This window comes from Mastigoproctus giganteus, chromosome 13, assembly GCF_048544385.1.
Source record: "Mastigoproctus giganteus isolate SK-2022 chromosome 13, ASM4854438v1, whole genome shotgun sequence".
NCBI lineage: Eukaryota > Metazoa > Arthropoda > Arachnida > Uropygi > Thelyphonidae > Mastigoproctus > Mastigoproctus giganteus.
In genome coordinates, this window is record NC_143587.1 from 125,219,628 (window position 1) to 125,243,778 (window position 24,151).

General features: G+C 37.9%; 1 protein-coding gene across 1 annotated transcript in view; it reads right to left on the bottom strand.

Annotated features, from left to right (window-relative positions):
* Positions 1–727: 727 nt before the first annotated feature.
* Positions 728–24,151, bottom strand: part of LOC150076418 (retinol dehydrogenase 16-like) — a 66,071-nt gene continuing 42,647 nt past the window's right edge. Inside the window, exons 2-5 of the mRNA XM_090388113.1 lie at positions 22,365–22,577; positions 16,607–16,789; positions 15,744–15,876; positions 728–2,312 (exon numbers count right to left, since the gene is read on the bottom strand). Coding sequence (XP_090244239.1) covers positions 1,946–2,312; positions 15,744–15,876; positions 16,607–16,789; positions 22,365–22,577 — 896 coding nt within the window. The 3' untranslated portion in view covers positions 728–1,945. The remainder of the gene's footprint in view (positions 2,313–15,743; positions 15,877–16,606; positions 16,790–22,364; positions 22,578–24,151) is intronic.

Consider the following 24,151-nt stretch of genomic DNA (forward strand, 5'->3'; position numbering starts at 1 on the left):
TCTTATCACAGGTGTTTCCATTATTTTGTCCATTCCTGTATATTTACGAGCATTTTGATAGTGTATCCAGTGGCGGGTCGTGACTCTGATGTATGGGGGTGCTGCTTGTTAAAGTTACATTAAATTGTCTTGGTTATAAGACATGTAGACATAGATGGTAATAATAATAATAATAAGCAAGTTAAAAATACTACAAAAATATTAACTGGACACTTACTGTTAACAGACTTGGGTAATCTCTAAATTTTATTTAAAAATAAAATCCATTCTTCGGTTTTTATTTGTTGAAAATAGATTAATAACTTTTTCATTCTACACAGTTCCACATTTTGGTCCCTCTGGGACCAAAATGTGGAACTGTGGAACCAAAACGATTTCGTGTTTTTATTCGTTTATTATTGAAAGATTATTGGAAATAGGGGGTGAGTATACTATATGCGGGACCTGTTAATAAAAGTATTCGTTGTGTTGCATTGTTCTTTAAGATTTTTCTGTCAAATTAAAATATTATATGAATCTAAGAACTATTCGATGTTCTATTTAACCTATTTCCTACAAAAAACTCAATACATTCACGAAATATTACAGATAAAGGTTTTTATTTGTAACGTAACATGTTTATAATATGAATATACATGAATGAAATACATTTTATGTAATATAATTATATTTATTAAACAAGAAATTCTAATGAGATAGCTGAGCTTGATGTAACACAGCTAATTTACAAATATTGGGTTGCGTGATAGTATTCCGTTATCTTTATGACAAACCAAATACTCCCTTTGGAAGCATATGCTCCAATGTTCTTTGGAAGAACGTTGGAGCATATACTGTTTGCCTACAGTCTGTCCATCTTAAAGCTTTTCCGGATAAAACTGAATCACCAATATTTGGTCTTCTTCTTTTGCAACCAACAATCGCACGTGTCGCACTGTATTTCGGTTCCGGTTCCTAGTTTTATGCAACCGTCATTTTCTTTTTGGTGGGGTGTGTGTGTGTGTGGGGGGGGGAGTTTAGGAGATGTGAGTCACCGCCTTCCTTAACAAGGTTTTGCGTTAGAAAATCACGGCATTAATATTCTAAAAAAGGACTGTCATTACTATTTTAGGAGGAATATCAGCATTGCTCTGATTACATTTTGATCTCTAGACACCATTTGTTGTTCCCTCACTCACTCATTCCGATAATTCGGGAAGCGAGGTGTATTTTGGGAAATCTAATGTTTTCCTAACTGAAGAAGCCCTTTAATTTTTAGAAATCTCGAGATATACAGAGTATTTTGTTTTTAAACCCCTGGCACCACCATGCCGTGACAGGACTAATTGTATGTCTATCATTGCTGCAATTAAAGATTCTATTCTATTTCTGCAAGATAGTAGATAGTTTCTAGTGACACTTAGAAACACTACTGAAATTCGGAACTTCAAATCTGGCCTGGTCATTAAAACTGTTTCCCCAGATATGTCCCTTTAAAGGAAGTGGCTTCGTGTTTTTTTTTTAATATACTAATGCGCATGTTGTCATCTCCAATGTATTCCTTCTCCCCCCCCTACCTTTGTCCTCAGTTCCTCAAATTCACCACCGATAGATCGAGAAAGTCAATCTTTAACAAATGGAGGTAACGTAACAAACTGCATTATTACAGCAATAGTTCAAGAAAGTTGAATTCTGATGGCATAAAGCCTGAAATTTTTTATTTTGAAGATTTCATTGTGGACGGAAGTTTTTCCGTATTTACAAGGTATTTATTTAAGGTGTACAGTTTTTCCTCTCTTCAAGGTGTTTATTTGGAGCATTACTATACAAAAGTTGTTTTTACTTAATATCGTTAAACAAGGAGTTTATAATTAAAATATCTGTTCCATTTAAAGAGGAACTTGCACATATAATATAACAGCTGTATCAAACATCCACGCGCGCGCACACACACAAACAGTTATTTCTAATTATAATGACACTTTCCATTCATGATGTGCCTAACAAGGGCTGCTGGCTTGGTCTTAGGACCATTAATGGAGATCGCAAAATCTATTACAGATTGAGGTATGAAACCACACAACCAGAAACTAATTTTAAATCCTAGATCACCAGGTCTGTAATAAAATAACGGGTCCTTAGATCTCACAGCATCTTCCAGGCTGTCTATTACTTCATACACCCTGGGATTACAACGATTCTGCAAGTCATCCATACACTTTTTTCCTTCTGCAATGTACTTCTGGCCATAATCTTCATATATGTCAGCTGGTACGTTATTCCAGAGCTTGTCGTAAGCATCTAGAAATGCCTGCCTGGTAGTTAGGGCTGTCCTACAAATAAAAAAAGGGGGGTTCAATTATGAATTTATTCAGCAATTTTTTTTTACATTTATGAAAATATGTATACACTTCTTCAAGACAACCCGACTGAGTGTTTCTTACATAACGGATTTCGTCGGTGCATCCACACGGCATAAGGACGCTACGATCGAGAAAAAAAGCTAAAATTAAGATTTATACACACTTTTTCACACGCTACAATTAAATTCAATAATACATTTGTATCTTAAGCAATTTTACAGGGAACTATTTCGAACTTTCCTTATAAAGAATTTTAAACTAGTTCCAAAGTAATCTGCTGGGATATAAAGGTGTGGAAATTCTGACAAGTCAGCAGACTTTTGATATTGATCTAGTACAAATGGAACTGTAAGGACCCGTCCTTACATTAATTAATAAAAATGGTTAAATATTATGAGAATTTAACTGTAATACGAATAGTGGTTTTCTGGTAAAAACAACATGAGTTAAGTAGCACTGGAATTCAAAAATACCTTCCAGTCACTCCCTGTTTAGTTGCAGCTTGTTTGTATGGAAGTTCTTTGACGAGTCAGTGAAAGTAATGTACCATGACAAATCCCCATTAAGACAGAGGCAGATACACCATAGTAAGGGCCAAGAGTGCTTAAGCTGGCCCTCTTAAGAAATTTCACGGTGAAACGCTATTAGAGGTAGGCGATTTCACCAGGTGTGCGCGCGTGAGGTCACGGGAGGAGCTGTGACGCTTCTCAGTTGTCCGGAACTTCCCGCCTCTCTTTCTGGATTGTTCTCGTATGTTCGAGGTCCACGGAAGTTGGGACACAAAGAGTAAAGAAGACCCGCCCACGGAAGAGGAGAGGAGACAAATGAGAACACAGGAAAAAGGATGTGCAGACCTCCTATTGGCCAGGAAGAAAATAGAGGGAATTTTGAGAGGGAGATTCTGAAAAGGTTTTCGGGGCATTCTGGAAAAGTTTTCGTGGCATTCAGAAGAAGTTTTCGGAGGAGTCTGAAGAAGTTCACGGAACGGTCTGGAGAATGAATTGAAGGAGTTGGAGAACGATACTAAGCAGAGCAGTAGTCTAATTTGGGTGATAGCTGCAGACCTGAGATAGATGGAAGCAGTGATAGAAATTCTGCATATCCCGACAGCCCGTAGGAATGTTCACCTGTAAACATGGAAGCCATAGTGAGGAAGAAGGAAGAATCACACCCTGAGAATTATATAGGCAAAGCCAGTCGAATGAGTGGTCGAACCATTGACCTACTCGAAAACCCCTCTATCCACGGAAGAAGAAATGCTGACCGGTAAAGAGTATGCGACACTGATTGATTCCAGCCGTGCAGTACCCGGTAGGGAAACACCATAATCATCGAGATCCCCAAATGAGCGCCCCCGCATTCCAGTACCTGAATGACCGATATGAAAGGATGCCGAGCAGAGAGGAAAGTTCCAGGCCAAACACGTAAGTGCTAGAGAGTTTACCGAAATAGGTGTACTTAGTTTATTAAGGAGAGGACTTTAGGAGAAATATGTGTATATATAGTTAAAGAGGGAGATTTAAGTAATGAATATATGAATAAAAGTGTAATGTATTTAAGACGGACGTAGCCTATAATTTGGAGTGAAGCTCCTCATATAAATGCTTGCTGGAAGGAGAGGGTATAATAGATAACTGAGAATTGTTTAAGATTGGGAAAGGTTTTTATAATATGTATGAAATTGAAGGTTGAAATTTCAATTTATTATGAGTTGATTGGTGGAGAGTATTTCTGATTTGAGTAGGGGCTAATTAATAAGTGATATATAAAGGTATAGAGAATTAACTGTTCTGAAAGGTAATGCTAAATTGAATTGATTGATATTTCCTGTTGACCTGAATGCAGAAAGGGTGTCTAATTCAATAAATGCAATTTTTTTACAAATTGAGACACGAACTCTGAAGGTTTTTGTGAGCCAGTTCATTGGCTGGTAGTTGTTGGTTTATTATACAGACTGTTCAGAAGAAGAGTGGGAAGAATCTATGTAAAGTGTATGACACGACCTATTGAAGTCCCTGTAAAGAACATGAAGAGACACCATGACATAATGAATAATAATGTGTATTAGAGTAGAATACCTGATGATGAGACAATTGAGTTTGAACAAGATATTTACACATATAAAGGTTAATGAAATAACAAGTCACCAGCCAAATATAGTTTGACTAAATACTATTGCCAGTCTCTGTATGATAAGTTAATAAACATTGTTTTACTTTACATTCATGTGTTGGAGTCTGTCATTCCGAAACTCAGCCAATCCGGTAGAAAAATACCTAAAATAATTGGGGTCCCCTTTGGGTCTGGTAATCTTCTGAGAACAAACAAGTCAGATGCTAAGTGGGAGGATTGGACTACGGGGATATACATATAAAAAAGGGGATAAATTACAATAATTAAAATATAAAGAAAATTAGGGCAACCAAGGAGAACAATAATACCCCCAGCCCCACAGTTGGCGAGAACCCACCCCCACAGAACAGTAAAATAAATTTCGAAGACAATCTTGTTTATTGAGAATACTCTTAAGTAAACGCAACGTGATGAAATGTGAGATATATTTAAGACAAGCTAAAATAAAATTTAAATTAAAAATATATCAACTGCAGTCTCTCTCTCTCTCTCTCTGTATGAAAACGATTTGGTTTCAGTCGGTGGGACACAGGAACTTTTCAGGACTAGTGGAACAAAACTCCCTTGGAATTAAGATTTACATCTCCCAAAACAAGCAAACAAACCGGGTAATACATACGCAATTTACAGAAACGACATACTGTTGCCTCATGGCCTTAGTTCATTCCTTGAGTGCCACAGGTGAAACCATAAATTCTCAGCCCCCTCCCATCACATTGCAGAGCGGTCCCGACATGATCTTAAGCAACCATGCCAAACCATCCACTGGTATGGTCCATTGACTTCTCGGACTCCTCCCCCCAATAGTGGCTGACCAAGCATTGTGGTAGATTCGCCACTGTTGTGAGTGTTTTTGGCCCGTGACAGATTCATAACTCCTGTAGAATATGCAAACTACTGAGGTAGCTTGTCTGCGCTGTAGCACAGTGGTTGTAATCACCGTCCTCCTCATACCGAGTGGAAAAGCCCTCCCCCCCCCCTACGTTCGAATCCCGTCAAAGATTCGAAGAATTTCAATAGGCTTTTTTTTATTCTGTGGCTGAGTTAGTTAGTCTCGGGCGTAGATAGCAAAGTTTTTCAACTGAAAACTCGGGTTTTTCGTCCAGCAAACAGGAAAATCACAAGAGAACTCAGCATATGGACGTAATACACATGGACAGATAAAATAACTCCTGGATGACCGTATTGTGACAGTTTTAAAAATAAATAAACGTTTCCTTCCCCCAGGAAACTCAGGTTTTTCGTCTAGTAAAACATTTAAACCAACCAGAGAACACGCGCAGTTTACAGACATAATACACACGAGTAAATAAGGTAATTCTCTGGTGGCTCTAATATGAGTTTTTTTTTTTTTAATGAGGTAGTTTGTCCCTGCAGTAGCACAGTGCGTATAACTACTGGCCTACCCATACCGGGCGGAAAAGGGTCCAGATTCGAATTCCTTCAAGTCAATGACGCAAGGGACGTTTATGGGCTTTTTTCACTCCGTCGCTCAGTTAATCAGTCTCAGGCGAGGATAGAAAAAAAGGGGGGGGGGTTTCCATCTCCTAGAAACTGGGTTTTTTCGTTTAGAAAAACAGCAAACTGACCAGAAAACACATGTAATTTATGGATGGGGTTATTCTTGGGTAACCTTAATATGACAGTTTAATGAGGTAGTTTTGCGGCGCCTGTATGTACAGGTCTCTAACTGTATCTGTTCCCTGTTTGCCTTGCAAGTAAAAAAAAAAAAAAAAAAAAACTGGAATAACCCCAGCCCTTTTCAAAGGAATTCCAAGTAACTAAGAGAAGCTTGTCTTCCCAACGGAACTGATTTTCATGAAAACTTTTTTGGTGAAAAAAAAGGTCAGTTAGGATCAAAAAGTTAGGATCAAAAAGTTTGATCCTAACTGACCTTTGCTAGTTGCTTTTTTGTTAACAACTATTTTTTTTAGTAGTGTACCTTTGAGATTATACCCGAAAGATATACTGTACTACTATTACGGCTACTTTTGTTTCTGTACATGAATGAACTTTTCCTGCCTAGAAGTGCTCCGCAACTTTGTTGATGATAGTACACTAAATTCTGCCCTCCAATTTGCACATCACAGCAATTCCTTAAATCAAACTCTGTCGTATCTTATGTCACATAAAAAAGCGTCTACTCCCGTGTACATGAAGAATGTCTCTTTACCTGAATTAACCCTACTTCTAGACTGTCTTTAACCATGGATTGCTGAGGATAGCACATTGCATTCCACCTTCTGGTTTGATAAACCTTTCCCTGCACAAACAGCTTTGTCTCGATTATCCACTACTAATTCCTTAAATGCTGATCTCCAAGTATTTCTCCCGCATACTCATTCCACTCTATTACGCAGATGTTCAGTTTTCCTTCTTTCTTCCAAATTAGCCAGTACATGTACGCAAACTAGCCCAGCATGGTTATCCTCCAAAGTCATCTATTATTCTTCATTTATTCTCACTTTTGTGGTCAGTTCATTCTTTGAGAACCACAGATGAAACCACAAACCGGGAAATACACACACAACTTACAAACACAACATACTGACGCCTCATGGTCTTAGTTCACACCTGTGGCCTTTGTACGCATGCAAGTTTTCAAGTTTTCTCTTGCGTTTACCCTTAATTGGAACACATTTGCCTATTCGTATGAGAACACATACGTCTAATAACGTTTTATCAAAGAGTGGCAGGCTATCGACAGACTGGAAGCGAAAAATCCTAAGTGGTTGGGAGAAGGTGGCTCAATGTGAAACCTATCGTATTATCACGGCTATGTAATTAATACAAAATAGGGCACAAATAGGCGTTGTGGATGGCTAATTTCATCATTTGGTAATCTGGCACAGTTTAAACCATAAGATTAGGAAAGTGTTATTCCATTTGAACAGATGCGATCTACTCTAGGAGAATGGGACGGTATTTCTTTTTTGTAGTTATCTTTAGCATTAGCATTAGCATTAGTAGAGGCATTTGATGCAAGAAAGCAAGCTTATGCAGCATCAGCCAAAAAAAAAAAAAAAAAAACCCACTTCCACTTCACCCCTCTGTTCGTTCAAAATACCTGTCCAGCTGAGCCTTAAACTTATTTAGGCTATCAACCTCCACCACAAGGGATGGAAGTCTGTTCCACCAACCAACCACCCGCTGGCTAAAGGCAAATTTCCGCACGTCTATCCTACACCTGTCTTTCCTCAATTTGAATTTATGCCCTCTCAGGTGATTTTTCTGAGCAAGAGGAAGAATCCCATCAGCATTGAACATGCTTAAACCATTCAAGGCTTTATACACCTCTATCAGATCACCTCGCTGGTGCCTAGTCTCCAGACACTGTAATTTGTAAAACTTAAGCCTTTCTTCGTAAGAGCACCCCTTTGTTCCATTCACTAATCTTGTTGACCTTCTCTGTACTCGTTCCAGCAGCTCTACATCCTTCTTGAAATGAGGCCTCCAGACCTGTATACAGTACTCTAGGTGTGGCCTGACCATTGCCTTATACAATGGAACAATCACCTCCTTATCCCTGCTGGAAAAATTCCTGTATATCATTGACAATACTCCATGAGCTACTCTTGCAGCCCGTCTGCACTGCTCAGAGAACTTCATATCTGCCTGCACAACCACCCCCAAGTCCCTTTCATTCTCTACCACTGTCAGTGTAGTACCACAGAGTTGATACGTTGCTCTGGGGTTGCTGTTTCCCATGTGTAGTACTTTACATTTGTCAATGTTAAACTTCATTTGCCACCTCTCAGCCCATCTGCTCAACCTTTCCAGATCCTGTTGCAGCAGCATAGTGTCAGTAGTGTCCTTGACAACCCTGCCAACCTTTGTATCGTCTGCAAACTTGGACATTAAGCTTGATATACCATCATCAATATCATTTATAAATACAGAAAACAATAATGGACCCAACACTGAGCCCTGAGGGACTCCACTAATAACATTAGTCCACGATGAGCAGTGTCCATTGATTACCACTCTCTGTCTTCTTCCCCTCAACCACCCCTTTATCCATAGCAGCAATTTGCCTCCAATGTCACACTGCTCCAATTTGTGTAGCAGTCTTCCATGTGCAACAGTATCAAAGCCTTTCTAAGATCCAAGTATATAATATCAAAGTTATTCCCTGCATACAGTTCTTTTGTGACTGCATCATAGTATCCAATCAAGTTGGTCAGGCAAGACTTGCACTTAACAAAACCATGCTGTGTCTGAGCTATAACTGAAGTCTTGTCTAAATGATCCTGCAGTGTTTCTTTAACCAGTGCCTCCATTAATTTTCCTGGAACAGAAGTTAAGCTCACAGGTCTATAATTACTTGTGTCAGCCTTTGATCCTCCTTTGTGAATTGGGGTCACATTTGCACATTTCCAGTCTATGGGTACCTCCCCTGAGTCCAAGGAAGCTCTCATAATTATGGCTAAGGGTTTGCTTACTTCCTTTGCTGCCTCCTTTAATATAACTGGATAGATCCCATCCACCCCGGGTGCCTTTCTTGTGTTTATCTTCAACAGTTTCTCCTCCACTTTACTCCCAGTTATTTCAAGATTCTGTAGCTTACTGCTAGAGTTGAATACACCTCTGGCATTCCCCTTGCTGAATAACTCCTCATGTGTGAATGTCGATGCAAAATATTCATTTAGTTTGTTAGCTACCTGAGCAGGATCATCAACAGTTGACCCATCAATATCAAGTGGACCAATCTGATTCATCCCCTTCCTTCTAGAGTTTACATAAGTAAAGAACTCTTTGCTGTTTTTCTTTGCATCCCTTGCCAAGGATTTCTCGTAATCTGCCTTCGCCTGCCTAACCTCCTTTGTAACCTGGTTGCATATCAACTTGTATCTATCACAGTCTTCTGTGTCATGTGTTAATTTGTAAGTATCCCATGCATTTTTCTTCTCTGCCATATGCCTCATTAGTTCATCTGACATCCATTTTGGCCTAAACCTTGAACAATATTTCTTAGTTGGTATGTAAAGCCTAGTAGCTTCCAAGATAAGTTCTTTGAATGCTTCCCATTTTAAATTTGCTGTTGGTAACATCATCAGTTGGTCCCACTGTATAGAATTTAAATACTGTCTCAGTCAATCGTAGTCGCCTTTACGGAAGCAATAACCCTTCCCTTTACCCCTAATGGTAGTTACCTCTTTGAGTAAATCCCACTTCAGCACACTGTGATCACTGCCACCTAGTGGTTCATTTATCTGCAGATTCTTAATGCATGAAGAATCACTGCTGATAATCAAATCAAGAGTATTACTCCCTCTAGTTGCCTCCCGAACATGCTGATGTAGAAAACAATCATCCAATAAATCCACAAAAGCCCTGCTAGTGCGTGAGTAACCAGCCCCCAAATTCCAGTCAATATCTGGGAAATTAAAATCTCCCATTATAAGACTCTGATTTACTGGCCCACTCTATTTCCCTGTACAGTTCCTTATTATACTCATCAGAGTCATTAGGCCTATAGCACACTCCTACTCTCAATTTTGATCTCCCAATGCTTATGTCACACCAAACTGACTCAACACTGCACTGTCCAGCGATGTCGACTGGCTTCACTTCCTTGGTTTTTATGTGTTTCTTAACTAATAGCATAACCCCTCCCCCCTTCCTATCCTGTCTATCCTTTCTGTAGACGTTGTACTCCCCAAATTACAGTTCTGCATCCCTTATATCTGTGTGACACCACGTCTCTGATATCCCAACAATATCTGCCTTTGATGTTTTGAGCAATACCTCAAATTCATCAAATTTATTTACTAAACTCCTAGCATTGGTGTACACACAAGTATACCTGCACCTGTTTCTATTCTTAGCTACCCTAACACAACCCATGTGTTTACTTGTACCGCAAAGGCTCCCAGCAGTCTCTGAAATACCATGCATCTTGTTTTTCAGGCTTCTGCTCATTCTAATAGAAGCAGTGCAAGAATCTCTTTCACCTCTGCCAGTGGCTACTGTCAATCTATTGGTCTTTGTCTCCCCCAAGCTAGCAGTTTTCCGACCCACCTAACACTGCCTCGATAGCATCAGCAAATATTCTTGCACCCTTTCTATTTAAGTGTATCCCATCCCTGTAGAAGCAATCTCTCCTGTTAACAAGTACAGTCCAGGCTGAAAAAAATTCTACCCCTTGAGCCTTGCACAATCTTTCCAGGGCCGAATTGATCGACAAGGCTCTCATCATATACTCCCTCCTATCGTGTCTGGGCAGATAATCTTCTGCAGGTTAATCCAAATCCTGTGTCTTTGGATTAACCTGCAGATTAACCTGAGATATTTGGAAGTGCCTACAGCAGGAAGGAAACGATCACTAAGTTTCAGACAATTGTATTTCAGGACTAGTGTGGGATTAGACTTAAAAGATAGCGAACGGTTGTGCCACCGACAGAAATCCCATATGTTCGAGGCATTTATCACCCCTGTGAATTTTTACAGTAGTCATTAAACATCTGATGTCAGTTATCTTTGGATGCCTGGGTACATTAAGCAGTTGAGCCATGTCAGTAGTTCTCAGTTGAGTTGGTCGGCGATGCTTATTAGTGACTCATTTCAGGGTCCAGTATTCACATGCGAACACCGGTTTTTGTAGTGAGGACGAAGCAGATATCCAAATTTCAGCAGCATATACAATAACCAAATAAACTGTGGTTTGTATATATATCTGGCGGTTGGAGCATCGTTGATAGGGAGTAAATTGCTGTTTCGCTCTCCAGCGTAAGATGATAAATCGCGTATTCTGTGTGACCATCAAATCTTAGGTTCAGATCGAAATAGACGCCGAGGTCCATGTTTTTTATAACAGCTGGGATGAGAATGCCACATACTGATGGTTGAATCGCTGCTGGTCGCTGTTTGAGTGAATGGATATCATTATGGCAGATTTAGAAGGGTAAAGATTTTATCCGAAAATCTGCAAGTAAGTTGAAAGTGCGGTCAAGTTTTCAGTGATTGAAGAAGCTATTACTATTGGATTTGCTGAAGGTATGATTAAGGTAAGCAACTTTATATCATCGGCATATATTAAAGCATCGTCACGGGGGACATAAAAGTGATAAGTATGTCTGAAAATAGCAGGCCAGAAAGGACTCCACCTTGTGGGACTCATGCAGTTATCTTCCAGGTATATGGGACTCCTTCATTGTGAGGTGAAAACTTCTATTCTTCAATAAAGCGGTGAAGAAAGCCAGTAGATCGTCATTAATCCTAAAGAAGGATTGCAGAAAGCTGAGAGAAGGGCTGTGATGTCTAGGCTGTCAAAAGCAGCTTCAATATCAGCATATACAATAGCCAATTCAGATTTAGTTTCGAATGCATGAAGGATGAATGTGTGTGCCTCCATGAGGTTTGTTATGGTTGATCTGTTTACGACTGCGAAGTGGAATTGTTTTAGTTTCTGTGGCATGAGCTGCTGGCTTAATGCTGGAAGGAATGCCTTTTCTAGGAGTTTGAGGAGGGTGGAAGAAGTTGAAATAGGTGTGAATTTTTTTGGGTTTATTGGCACTTGAACTTTTCAGAAGTATTCTACTCTGTGACCCCATTGCCTCAGGCACTGAGATCACAGAGTATTCATTCCATTAGGCAAGGAATACTCGTGTGGGGAGGACTGAGTTGAAGATTGAGAGCAATGCATCAAGGATGAAAGGGCTAAGACACTTAATGATTATATTATCTTGCCCTGCCATATTTGATGAGCGGAGAGGGATTTTATAGCATTTAAAAATTGCTGTGTGGTAATAGAGAGGGCATCAATAGGAGCAAACTCAGAGTGTTGGAGAGGTAAGGCTGCGGAATTGGCATGGAACCTGACAATATGGTCTATCCAGTTATCTGGATCAAGATTCGAAATATCATGTGTCTGGAAGAGTATGGAACTTTTCCCTTAGACAAGATATCAGTGAATTTCCTTGGTTGATGCTTTGTGTCGGTTGAAAATAGCTCTTGCTCTGGAGTATAGGTCCTATCTTAAGTGGTGCCAGAGATTTTCCACTCCATGTCAAGGAACAGCTTGTCAAAATCTTTAGTCCCACAAGCCCTAGTCCTCGAGAAAATGCGAACGATTTTGGCTGATGTATACAGGGTGATTCAATACTGTATATCCATTTCATAATGACATCAACTGCGAGGATCACATCCTTCAAGCACGTGCCATGGAATACACTGTACTTATTGGGATCAAGAAAGTCGAAAAACTTATGACCTTCACAGTATTATGGCAATTGAAGTCAGGCATAGACATTAAAAGAAGTAATGCAATTGGATCGTGATCTGATTTGAAGGAGGCTTCTGGTGGAATGTCAAATCTGTGAACTCCCGAACATAGCTCAGGTCGAGACGATTAGTGCCTCTAGTTGGTTCATCATTGACTATTGTAAACTTTAATAGGTAGAGATTGTTCATTAGTCGGTGTAGGAGAGGACCCGGATGCGGTGAAAGATTAAAATTGCCGCAGAGTAAATGGATAGCAGAGGTGTAAATTTTACTCATTATCCAGCCGGCAGCATCATTAAGGGTAGCAAATCTGGTATGGGGGAATGTAAATTTCCGCTAAATTGATTAAACAGGCATTAAATTTCACTGTCACGAGTACTGCTTTATACAATATGGAGTTCCTAGACGTGGCGTTAACAAAGTTCAGGTTGGGATCTTTAATGAAGATGGCAACTCTGCAGCCTCTAGAATGATATCTTGATGTGTAGAACGATGAATATTCAGCGGTAGGAGCACAGGCTATTAACTCTGGTTCATGTTCTAGCCATGTTTCTGATAGGCAAATTACATCGGCGTTGTTGGATAAAAGGAGTTTTTTCGAACGTCTCAAGCTTATTTCGGAAGCTTTTTGGCAGAAAAATCTAAGGATGGTTTGAAAGGCAATTTTTATAAGTGGTGCTCGTCTATTTATCTGATTTTAGGTACTTTGGCGTTTAGGCCTGGTGGAAATAATACTCAGAATTAGTAGTAATTGAAAGGCAGGGTTATGGAGTGTCATATCAGGTTCTTTAGCAGTAACTGGGGCAAAAGAATGATTGTAGCTGGACGTGTGATGCAGTGGTTTTCGACAGATGCTTGTGCAGTTCACAGTTTGTTAGTCATAGAGGGGAAAGGGATCATCATCCTTTGGTTTTGTGCAAAAATTGAAGTTGTAATGAATGGTTTTTGGACTTTCGGTTCATAAAATGTCCTGGTTATGATGCCGACTGCCAGACTGATGCCCGACTATCGCAGTCAACTGTAAAGGAGATATAATTTGTTGTGTACTTGAGTAAATTTGCCAATATTTTGGTATGGAGTTCTTGACTCATTGCTGTCCTTAACTGTTGTCAGTGGCCCAAGTCGAGGAATTAAAGAGGCTTCTTTGATGGGAAGTGGGGACGGCGTGTTCATTGGTTGAACAGAGGATGTGCAGGTGCCGATTCTTATATGGGATTTTTCTTTAATATTAGCAGGGTGACTTAATTTGAGAAGAGACTTGCAAGCCTGAGGATTATGATTAGCTGTCGATTGAAAAGACCACAAAAGGACAGGTGGCAGCAATTTAAGCAAAAGATTGTTTGTTCAGGACAGGTAAGCAATGGCTGTCTGGATTTTTCAGGTAGTGGTTGTTGTGTGGACTTTTGTTTATGAAGGTAAAGGTGTTGCTTGACAAAATACTTTCAGACGCCAGCAAAGGAGATATAACTGGGGTCGACATTGGAGGCAGGTTGCAAATATGGTGGGCCGCTACTTATGGATCTTATGTCTGTTCAAAGGCAAGACGGATTCATGACGGGGACTTCGCTGATTGGGAAAATGTGGTTCATCTGTAACGTCCCTTAGTATTTGGGTGACATGCAAATTCAACGGGATTGTGACAAGTCAAAATACCTAGTTCTGCTGATTGTGTGGTGAATTGAATGTTGGTCCTGTTAACTGGTTCAATTGAGTTGGGAAGCTCATGATCCTTGAAGCATCCGTCTTCGATTTGAATATTGGTATACAGATCACTTAGAGCAGATATCAGTTTATCAATTAACAAAGGTAATAATTTGCTTTGCAATTCATCTGGAACAGACTTAATTATTGACACAGACTTAAGTAGGATGAGAATTCGCTGTAAGAGTTGTATGGCTGCAAAGATTGATCTTAATCTTTATTAAAGCATGAATTACGCAGGACTAGCTCATCAGATTTGGTCAGTCGTGATCTAATGTTCCAGTTTACGGAGGCTCTGAAAGGGAGAACGCCCTGATCGATCCCTACTGGAAGCACCTAATGTATTAACAATTAAGTGAAAACATCTCATTTCGAATCTACAGAGAACTAATTTTTTCTTGGGTTTTTCCACCCGGATGAATTTTCAAAGTTCTTACGTCTCTCACAGACATCATAGGAATTTTGTGTCCGAAAGATTTTCAGCCAGCAAATCAGAAAAACTGAAGTCTGGAACACACGCAATAAATTTCGTGTGTTCCGGACTTCAGTTTTTGTCACACACCACAGACTTCAGTTTTTGACACACCACATCGTATCTTCTGTTATCCCTCTACGCCAATCTGAAACAATACCATCCTCTTTGCGCACTTTATTGATTTCTCCTCCCTTCTAATACAATCGCAATTATAACGGTCCTTTCACAGTAGTTATAATCGCTGTCCCATACCGTGTGGAAAAGGCCTGGGTTCGAATTCCGTGAAGAGGTAAGAGGATTTTTTCCGCACCATGGCCCAATAAGTCAGTCTTGCCGAAGGTTGCGCTATTTTACTCCGTCAAAACCCCGTGTTTTTCATTCAGCAATGCATGTAAAGTTTTAGGGGCATCAGCAACTTAAGCCATATTGTGCGTTGTATATTATGTTTGTAAATTATGTGTTCTGTGGTCGATTTGCCGTTTGCTGGACAAAAAACCCCGAGTTTCCGGGAGAACAAAAACCATGCTACCCTCGCTTGAGACCGACTGACTCACTTTTCAGGCACGTTATGAAAATGACCCATAAATTTCCTCGCGTCATTGACGGGATTCGAACTTAGGTCTTTGCTATCCGGTGTGAGGAAGACAGTGATTCTACCAACTGTGCTACCCACGAGGGGAAAACATCAAACAGACCGTAGAATACACAGACGCCTCCGAGTCTTAATTACTTTGGTACTTAAATAACAACAGGTTGTTTCCAGGTCGGCAAACGTTGGATGAAAGTCACATGAAATTTAATTAGAAATGTTAATCTTTAAGACCAACTGAAAAAAAATAAATAATAAATAAATAACTATTGATACTTACTGGTATAGCCATGGCTCAATGCTCACCACCTTAACTCCCCACTTTCTCATTTCAAGTCGTAGGCTTTCCGTGAAAGCTAAAGCACTATATTTGCTCATGCAATACATGGAAGCTCCTGGCATGACGAAACGGGCTAGAGGGAACATGATAATGAATTCAAATATTTCATAATAACAACTGGAGGTTATTACTGTTATGGTAAAGCAAACTTAAAAATTAAATCCATAATAAATAAATAAAATTGAAAACTTTATGGCCGTTTTAAATGTAAAACTTAAAATTGCCCTCAGTTTAAGATTTTTTTATTTAGAAATCAAGGCTTTTTTATTGCCGTGAAAAAATTATGAACGGGTGTACAATTTTTTATGTCTTTTCATATTTTCAGATTATTTTCACCTAATGGACCGAATGTAAAGAATTTTTAGGTTAACGTCTACTCTTCTAAGATAGGACATTGAGAAGCTAAAATATAAGTACAACGCAATCTACATCCAGATGATTACAATTGAGAAGCTTTTGAATGAATAACGTGATACTGATGAACTGGCCTGAGATGAGCCCGTTGGAACCGTTGTGGGGGCGAATTGGAAACGTGTGCGAAGAAGCGTCATCCGTGGAGACCAATGTCACTTTTCCAAAAACTGTTCAGCTGGAGTAATGGAGAAATATTTCTTTCGCTAAGTATCAAATTGGTGTTCCGCAAAGGCCACATGCATATTACAAACCATAGAAAACACTATACCATATTAAAATTTGATCTACAAACTGCTTATTTTCTCTTGTCTCAATATTTTTGATAATAACAGTGTAATATGGAAGGAAAATAGAAATAACTTTTGAATTTCACAATGACTTTTACTTACACAGGATGCTGACGAGATTTATTATTCTTCCTTTATCTTCTCGAATTAACTGAAGAAATGCTTTCGTTACTTTAGCTACTCCAAATGTGTTCACCTCAAACACTTTTTTCATCTGGTCCATATTGTACGTCTCGACCTCTCCAAGATCCATAACGCCAGCATTATTGACCAAGGCCCAGAATTCTGTAAGACAAATGAACAAGTATCAACAACAAGTTTCCTAATTGTACATATAAATAAGTAAATATCAGACAGATTTAACAGATTTAATTTAATCTGCCCACTTGATGGTGCAAGGATTCATCTGCGCTGTTTGAATTATTAACACATTACGAAATACGAAAAGCTCGCTGCCGAGTAAATAATATGTCTAAATACTGAAATATTACTAGATTAATTTCATAATAATTATGAAGATGTCCAAAAGAAATCTTTTGTTTTTTTGTTTTTCTAGGCATCACAGTAATGGACTGATATTATTTTTTTAATATCATAGTAATATATAACATGCGATGTCGATTAAAAATGTGAGAATCTTACGAAGTTCCGACTAATGGATTAATAAAAGAAAAAAAATTTAAAAATGCTAATGAACGTTCAAACAAACTGTACATCCAAGGGTCCTCGACAGTGGCAGCACCCAGAAATTTTATTTTAAATATTGCATATTGCACGTTCAACTTGTACGTCCCATATTGGTAGCCTTTTTTTACAAGCGTCAACATGTGACAGTGCAATTATATACTGTAATATAAAACAATACTCGTGGAAGCTTTAGCCCCCTTACTCGTAGGTGAGCTTATTTATGGTCCTCAGTATTTGGCGCACATCTAGAGAAAGTATTATTATACTAGTGCAAAAAGAAAAATAAGAATTTGTTTCAGCTAAATTACAACTGATAATATTTATTATTAAATAAATAACTGTAAAATGAGTAATAAATATCCGTAAAATTTCTATAGAATGAATATTTAATTAATATGGATTAATATTTTAATTAATATGGAATAATGAATTAATATGTACTAATGTTATTAGTGGGGTTCCCCAGGGTTGGGTCCCCAGGGTTCAGTGTTGGGTCCATTGCTGTTTTCTGTATTTAATAATGAAGTTTGCAGACGATACGAAGATTTGCAGGGTTGTTAATGACACTAATGACAGTACGCTACTGCAATGGGATCTAGAAAAGTTGAGCAGATGGGCTGAGAGGTGGCAACTGAAGTTTAACATTGACAAATGTAAAATACAGTACTGCATATGGGAAGCAGTAACCCCAGAGTAACGTATCAACTGTGTGATATTACACTCAGGGTAATAGAGAATGAAAAGGATCTATTCATATCTTCATATCTGACTGCACAATTACCCACAGGGTAATTGTGCAGTCAGATATGAAGTTCTCTGAGCAGTGCAGACAGTTTGCAAGAATAACTCATGGTGTCGTGTCAATAATATACTGTAATTTTTCTAACGGGGATAAGGAGGTGTTATCCCTTTGTATAACGCAATGGTCAGGCCACACCTTGAGTACTGTATACAGGTCTGGAGGCCTCATTTTAGGAAGGATGTAGAGCTGCTGGAACGAGTATAGAGAAGGGCAACAAGGTTAGTGAATGGAAAAAAAGGGTAGCTCTTACGAAGAAAGGCTTAAGTTTTGCAAATTACAGTGTCTAGAGACCCTGCGATGTGATCTGATTGGGGGTGTATAAGGCCTTGAATGGTTTGAGCAAGCTCAATGCTGATGGGATTCCTCCTCTTGCCCAGATTAATAGCCTGAGGGGACATAAATTCAAATTGAGGAAAAACGGTTGTAGAATAGATGTGTCGAAATTTGCCTTTAGCCTGCGGGTGGTTGATTGTTGGAACAAAGTTTCATCTGTCGTTGTAGAAGTCGACAGCTTAAATCAGTGTTTCCCAACCTTTTTTTTACCATGCCCCACCTAAGTCTTTCTAAAATTCTGATGCCCCCTATGTAACGTTGGGAAACACCGATATACATATTTTTTATATTCAAAAATTGAATTATTCCCTAAATGAAGCCTAATTACAACTTGTTCAGGACACAAAACTTAGGTTTTAGGAAGAAATCATTAGGAAATTATTAAGAAAAAAACAGTAAGTAAATTTTCAAAACATATAATGGACAACTAAAATTCAAGTACAAAATAATTTATATGAAAGATTTTTTTATAATATTTTAATTTTTAGTAATTATTATTTAATTGTTTAATAATTTCAACATTCCATGTGAAGTCACTTCTAGATGAGTGCACTAAATTTAGTGAGACCCTTGTGCTTGATGCTTGCCGCAGAGAGATTTTATATTGGGCTCCAATTTAGTCAGCTTCAGTCTCAAGTCTCCCCGTTTTGTGATATCCAGTCGATTTCTTTTCTTTAGGAACAAATCATTTATGGCACTAAATCCACATTCAGCTAAATATGAAGATGGAAACGGTAACAATAGCTCTCTTGCAAAGTTGGTTGAATTTGGGTATTTAATTTCTGTTTCATCACAAGGCCATGCCATCGCTCCTTTTATATTGAATAAAGTTTTAACTGACTCATCATTTTGCATTTCTGAGAGTTCTTCTTGGTACTGCATTGATACATCAGACAAATCCACTAACATTGGTTGCATCATCCAGGTTGGAAAATCAATTTGTTTTAAATCAGAAAACCTTTCTTTTAAATCAGCGGACAGAATTTTCAGATGATCGACAATAACAAGTACAGCGGTATCAGTCACTTCACATTTTTGCAGCCAACGAAACTGTTCAAAATTTTTGTTACAAATATATTTTTGACATAATTCAATAAATGTAATGAAACCAAATATCTTCGCTTTTGCATCGACGAGAGTTTTATTTGTTCCTTGAAGTTGTTTATTTAATATATTTAGTTTTTCAAAGATATCGGCTAAATAACTCACAAATGCTTTACCATCGACCGTTAACAGATGCTTCATTTCAGGTTTGTCACTTAAAAAGTCACTAATAGTATCAAATAGTTCCATGAATCTTTTCAAGCAGTTCCCTTTCGAGAGCCACCTTACTTCAGTGTGAAGTAAAAGTCTCACATGGTCTCCATTTTGTTCTTCACAAAAAAGCTTGAAGAGACGCTCACATTTGGCATTAGCTTTAATAGCATTGACACATTTTATAACTGATTTTAGTACTTCATGAAGAACAGGCGAAATATTTTTAGCTACCAAGTTTTCCCTATGAATAACACAATGCACAAGAAGCATTTCTGGATTCTCATCTTTCATCAATTTTAAGCAGCCATTTTTCTTGCCCATCATATTAGGAGCACCATCTGAAGCGCAAGATGTTATATTTTTCATTGGTATATTATTGTCATCTAAGTAATTTTTTAGCTTATTATATATATCTTTGGAGGTAGTGGGGCTCTCTAATGATTTACAGAATAACATTTCTTCAGCAAAATTACCTTTATCAATATATCTCACATAAGTTATCAGTACGGCTTCACTGTCTCTCAAAGTTGATTCATCCATTTGCACTGAGAATTTTCTTGTTTTCAGCTTTCCAACAAGTTGTATTTCAATATCTTCACTCATTTCATCTATTCTTCTGCTAACAGTATTGTTATTGAGTGGCTTGGCTTTCACGTCTTTGTCATCTTTTTCCAGAACTGTTTTAAGAAATGCTGATATTGATGGTTTGATTAAATTCTCTCCTATAGAATGATTTTTCCCAGATTTAGCAATGAGTAAAGAAATTTCATAACTAGCCTCAAGAGTACGATTGACAGTTGCAGTATGAGCAATAAACAGAGACTTTAATGTTGCTCTTTTTTCAAAATTCTTCTTTAAAGTTTGAAAGTAATCTAAATCTGAATTTACATGAGCATTATGTTTCGCCTTCAAATGCGCCTCAAGACGACCTCGCTTCATTGATTCGTTGGTCAAGCATTGTTGGCATAAAAGACAAAAAGGTGACCTTTGATCGTGGATAGCGGGTATGAAACCAAATTTTAAGTATTCCTCTGAATACTGACGAACTTTTTTTTTACTTGCACTACTCATTTTACTGCGCAACTGAAAGAAATAAATATAAGATAAATCAAAAACTAAAAATAAACTATGCATTAAAGTTAATTTAATTTTATTTTAATATATCAAAATTAATTATTAGTACGCTTTTTGAATGAATAAATCACACGAATTACTGAATTCGGGCTATTAAATCTGTGGTCTCTGTGAACAAGCAGATAAGTCTAATTTGTCAAAAATGAGATAAGTGCACTATAATAAAGTATTTATTATTTACTATTATGTGACACGCAGCTATCTTCGTTATTGTAGTTTTAGCGTGAGTAATAAATATTTGTATATTCGAATATATGCGTGTTTATATGAGAGTGTGAAGTTTATTTTTCCTCTCCTGCAAATTCGAGTTTTTGGACTTATTTGCTTATTTACTGAGACCACAGAAATACATATATGACAAATACATACCATTGTATATCACGGTTCTTCATTAATAATAATTCTGTGCGTGGACAAAGTAATTTTTATTTTAATCTGAGATCGTCAAACCTATCCAAATGTACAGTCACGATGCCCAAACGAGCGTTTGTATGAAAGGAATTACCTATTTCATATAACATGCTGAGTTTGCGGTAGGCTACAGTAGACAACCACTTTGCTTGCACATTGCATATGCCATAAGCAATCGTCCAATACAGTATGTACTATTCCTTCACTAGGCATAGTAAGCAATACTCTCCGAGCAAACTGTAGTTGATATTACTCCAAACTTTCAAGTGCAGCTCTATAGAAAGTACAACATTTAACGAATGCTTATTTAAAATTGAGATACCAACAATTCTTCTTTTGTACAAGTTAAATCATAGTAGGCGGTTGTTTTAAACTCTAGACGAGCAATTTTTGAATTGCCCCCCTGAACAATCAAATTGCCCCCATGTGGGGCGTGGGACCCACGTTGGGAAACACTGGCTTAAATAAATTCAAGGCAGAACTAGACTGAACTATATTTGGAGTGAATGGATAGGTGAAATAGGAAGGGTTTTTTTTTTTTTTTTTTTTGGCTGATGCTGTATAAGCTTTCTTTCTTGTATCATAAGCCTTTACCAATGCTAATACAGTATATAAAATATAATTTATTCAAATATTATGTTGCGAACTGGGAATCAAGCCCCTATTTGTTTCGGTTCTTTAAGTTAGCCAACTGTGGACATCTTCAGGTTGGATTTTTCGGGTAACCACCACGGCAAAAGCGAGCAGCTATGTTTCGCATATGCACAGCTTCCGGTTTAGTTCATTCGGAACTTCCGGTTGCGCACATTCGTATTAAAGTAGATGCGCTTGCTGGATGGTTTCCATAAAAGTAGCGGACGTACACGAGGAAGGTTTGGCTGCAAAAAATAAATAAAAATAAGAATAAATAAATAATCATAAATAAAGTATGTTTAGTAACCTCTAAACATACCAAAATGCTGATCTGAAAGGCCAAAAAGTAGGCACTTTGTTAGCGTTTGCTCAGCAAAGTGTTTATTTACCCAGTGAAGACTGGGCAGAAAATTTCCAAATGTCACCTCAATGCTACACCCTTTAATGAAAACCTAACTAGAAATGAGACCGGCAGAATGGATAATTTTGATTTTGATTTTAATTAAGTGGATACCTTTTCGGTGTTATTATTCATTTAATTTAATTAATGGATTTTTCTAAATTTAATTAAAAGGTCTTACTTTGTATATACAGCGTTCTCACCTTTTCCGTTCAACTCTTTCCTCACCGTTTTGGCAGCAGCTTGCACTTCGTCATCTTTCGTAACATCCAGTTTTAAAATGCGGAGTCTGTCAGAACATTCCTGCTTCAGTTGATTGGCACCATCTCTGGAGGGATCCAAACAGCCGGCATATACGTGGAATCCACTAGAATCTAGTCGTTTAGCGAGACGGTGGCCAAATCCACTGTCACATCCTACAAAAAGAGAAATATAGAAGAATGAAAGAAGAAATGTAATAAAAGCAAATTATCCATTTCTGGAATATTAGTTTTGTAGTTGAACTTGCTTCGTTAAATACTTGCTCGGTAGAAAAGTACCGTTTATAGTCAGTTTATAGTCATCTATGCATTATATATGCATTACTGGAATATTCCTCATAAAATCTGGTCTACTATGGCCACACCTGCAGACTTCGCAATAAACTCATTAAATTGTCATTAGCTATCCAAATTTCGAATATTTGATCGGGTTGTGCTCCGCGTTTCCTTCCTCTCCCTTTTTTTACGTAAAAACAAAATAATATATATCCGCGAACATCACCTGAATATTATTCGAATTTTATTTAATAATTATTCGAATTATTTAATTTTATTCTTTATATAGAGGTACTAAATAACATCAATTATAGATCACCACAAAATTAAAAAGATACTGTACACCTTTTTATAATGAAATAAACTTATAAATTTAAAAAAAAATAAATAAAGTTTAAGTAACTTAAACTCAAATTACATGGCACCCCTGGAATGCTGTTGCGGCACCCCGGTTGAAAACCACTGGACTAGCTGATGAAGAGGCACTTCGCTTCGAAAGCTACTATCTATGTATAACGCTTTTATTCTATATATTTTAACTATTTTATCTTATTTAATTTCTGCTTTATCTTATGTATATATCATTTTTATTTTAATAAATTTATTTTAACCAGTTAGTCGGTCGTCGCAACAAACTTTGATGATAATATGCAACCCGGCGCACAAGGCCTGTTTTCTAACACTCTTGTTCAGATAATACACGATAACAGATTGCTCCAACTGGCACATTTTAACCAAATCAGTGGTGCGCCAAAAATCTAACTGCTTTCCTTTCTTATTGTTATTACATTTTTCTTTTAAAACAGGGATTGGCCTTGTAACGTCTTGCATGTTTCGATTCAATTTCCTGCTCTAACAGATATGTCACCACAGAATTCTAAACAGTTTGTTTTCCTTGTGGATACGGTTGTAAGCTATTAATTGTAGCCAGTATGAAAAGAAAGGCTGTCAGAAAAAATAATGAAAGCTACCATTGAAGTAAAACGCCCAAAGCAACTAAGTGATAAATCTATTCTTGCATTGTAGGTCATGGTTAGATCACTGCTAGTTTCGCGACAGCTGATCTCAGCTTCCTTGTCGATAACCGCGTCCACCAAATGTCTCTTCGGTTGACTCATTCGGCAAAACAGTGAAACAAAGATCGTGTTTTCCTTCAATAACTGAACATTTTGAAAAAAAATTCGTACATCTCAACACGTATTGTGTGGATGATAACCATAAACCTTACTTCTTATTTCTGTGTGCAATATTACTTACGCCTTCATTCTTGTTGCAATTTCCTGCCCTGAACAACAGGAGCTGGTTTTCCTCGAAGTAGTCTGTGATGCTACCAAAATCAAGTCAGAAAAGTATCTTCTCTATTCAGGCGAGCTTATGGGGGGCACACAGCGGGAATGATATCACATCACTTTTCAGAATTACTTGCACAATCGAAACTGGAAATTTATAAGGAA